The 876-nt window shown below is 59.2% G+C and overlaps 1 protein-coding gene across 1 annotated transcript; it reads right to left on the bottom strand.

Annotated features, from left to right (window-relative positions):
• LOC136488413 (uncharacterized) lies at nt 1–501 on the bottom strand. The gene has a single exon (XM_066485352.1). It carries the CDS (start codon nt 499–501, stop codon nt 1–3), a length of 501 nt encoding a protein of 166 aa, XP_066341449.1.
• Between the last annotated feature and the right edge of the window lie 375 nt (nt 502–876).

Here is an 876-nt window from a genome sequence, read left to right as displayed (position 1 = left end):
CTAGGTCCCGATTCGCACCATTCTGGCTAGGTCGGTGCGGTCGACACCCACTGCCTTGGTATCCTCGAGTGGGCGGAAGGCCATCGAGGAGGTTGGTTTGTTGCAGTCTAGGACTGCTAGGGTTGACGACTCCCTAAGCTGCAGAAGCTCGGAGGAGTTGATGACCATGGTGGCGAGCTCATAGTGCTCGCAGTCGCACGCGAAGGCGTGCAAGAAGGCGCTACTCATGGTGATGACGCCGTTTGGACCCAGGATCTTCAGCTTGAGGTAGGTGTAGTTGGGGATCACCATGAATCTTGCGTAGCATGGGCGTCCTAAGATGGCGTGGTAGGACCTCGGAAAGTCCACCACTTCGAAGGTGAGGACCTCCGAGCGGAAGTTGGCTCGGTTGCCGAATGTGACAGGTAGATCGATCTGTCCGAGCGGGTATGCCTGCGCTCCCGGGATTACCCCGTGGAAGGGGGAGCCCGCTGGGCAAAGCTCCGATCGGGGGATGCGCATGGCATCGAGGGTGTCGATGTACAGGATGTTGAGGCCGCTCCCCCATCCATCAGCACCTTGGTGAGGCGCTTCTTGCGGACAATGGGGTCAACGACGAGTGGGTAGCATCCCGGTCTTGCGATGCAGGAGGGATGGTCCCTCTAATCAAAGGTGATCGAGGACTCCAACCAGCTGAGAAAGGAGGGGATGGCCGTCTCAGCGGCGCACGCCTCCCTGTAGCATACATTATGCTGGCATTTAGTCCAGATGGCGTCGGACCCACCGAAGATCATGATGCACTCCTCAGGTTTGGGGAAACCGTCTCCATCCTTACCTGCCACGCCTCCCCTCTTGGCTGCCGACTGCTTGCCGTCTCCCTCCTTTGACCCACCGGTC

Source organism: Miscanthus floridulus, chromosome 10, assembly GCF_019320115.1.
Source record: "Miscanthus floridulus cultivar M001 chromosome 10, ASM1932011v1, whole genome shotgun sequence".
Classification (NCBI taxonomy): Eukaryota; Viridiplantae; Streptophyta; class Magnoliopsida; order Poales; family Poaceae; genus Miscanthus; species Miscanthus floridulus.
The sequence above is the reverse complement of the archived record's forward strand: the minus strand, read 5'-3'. Positions and strand labels throughout refer to the sequence as shown.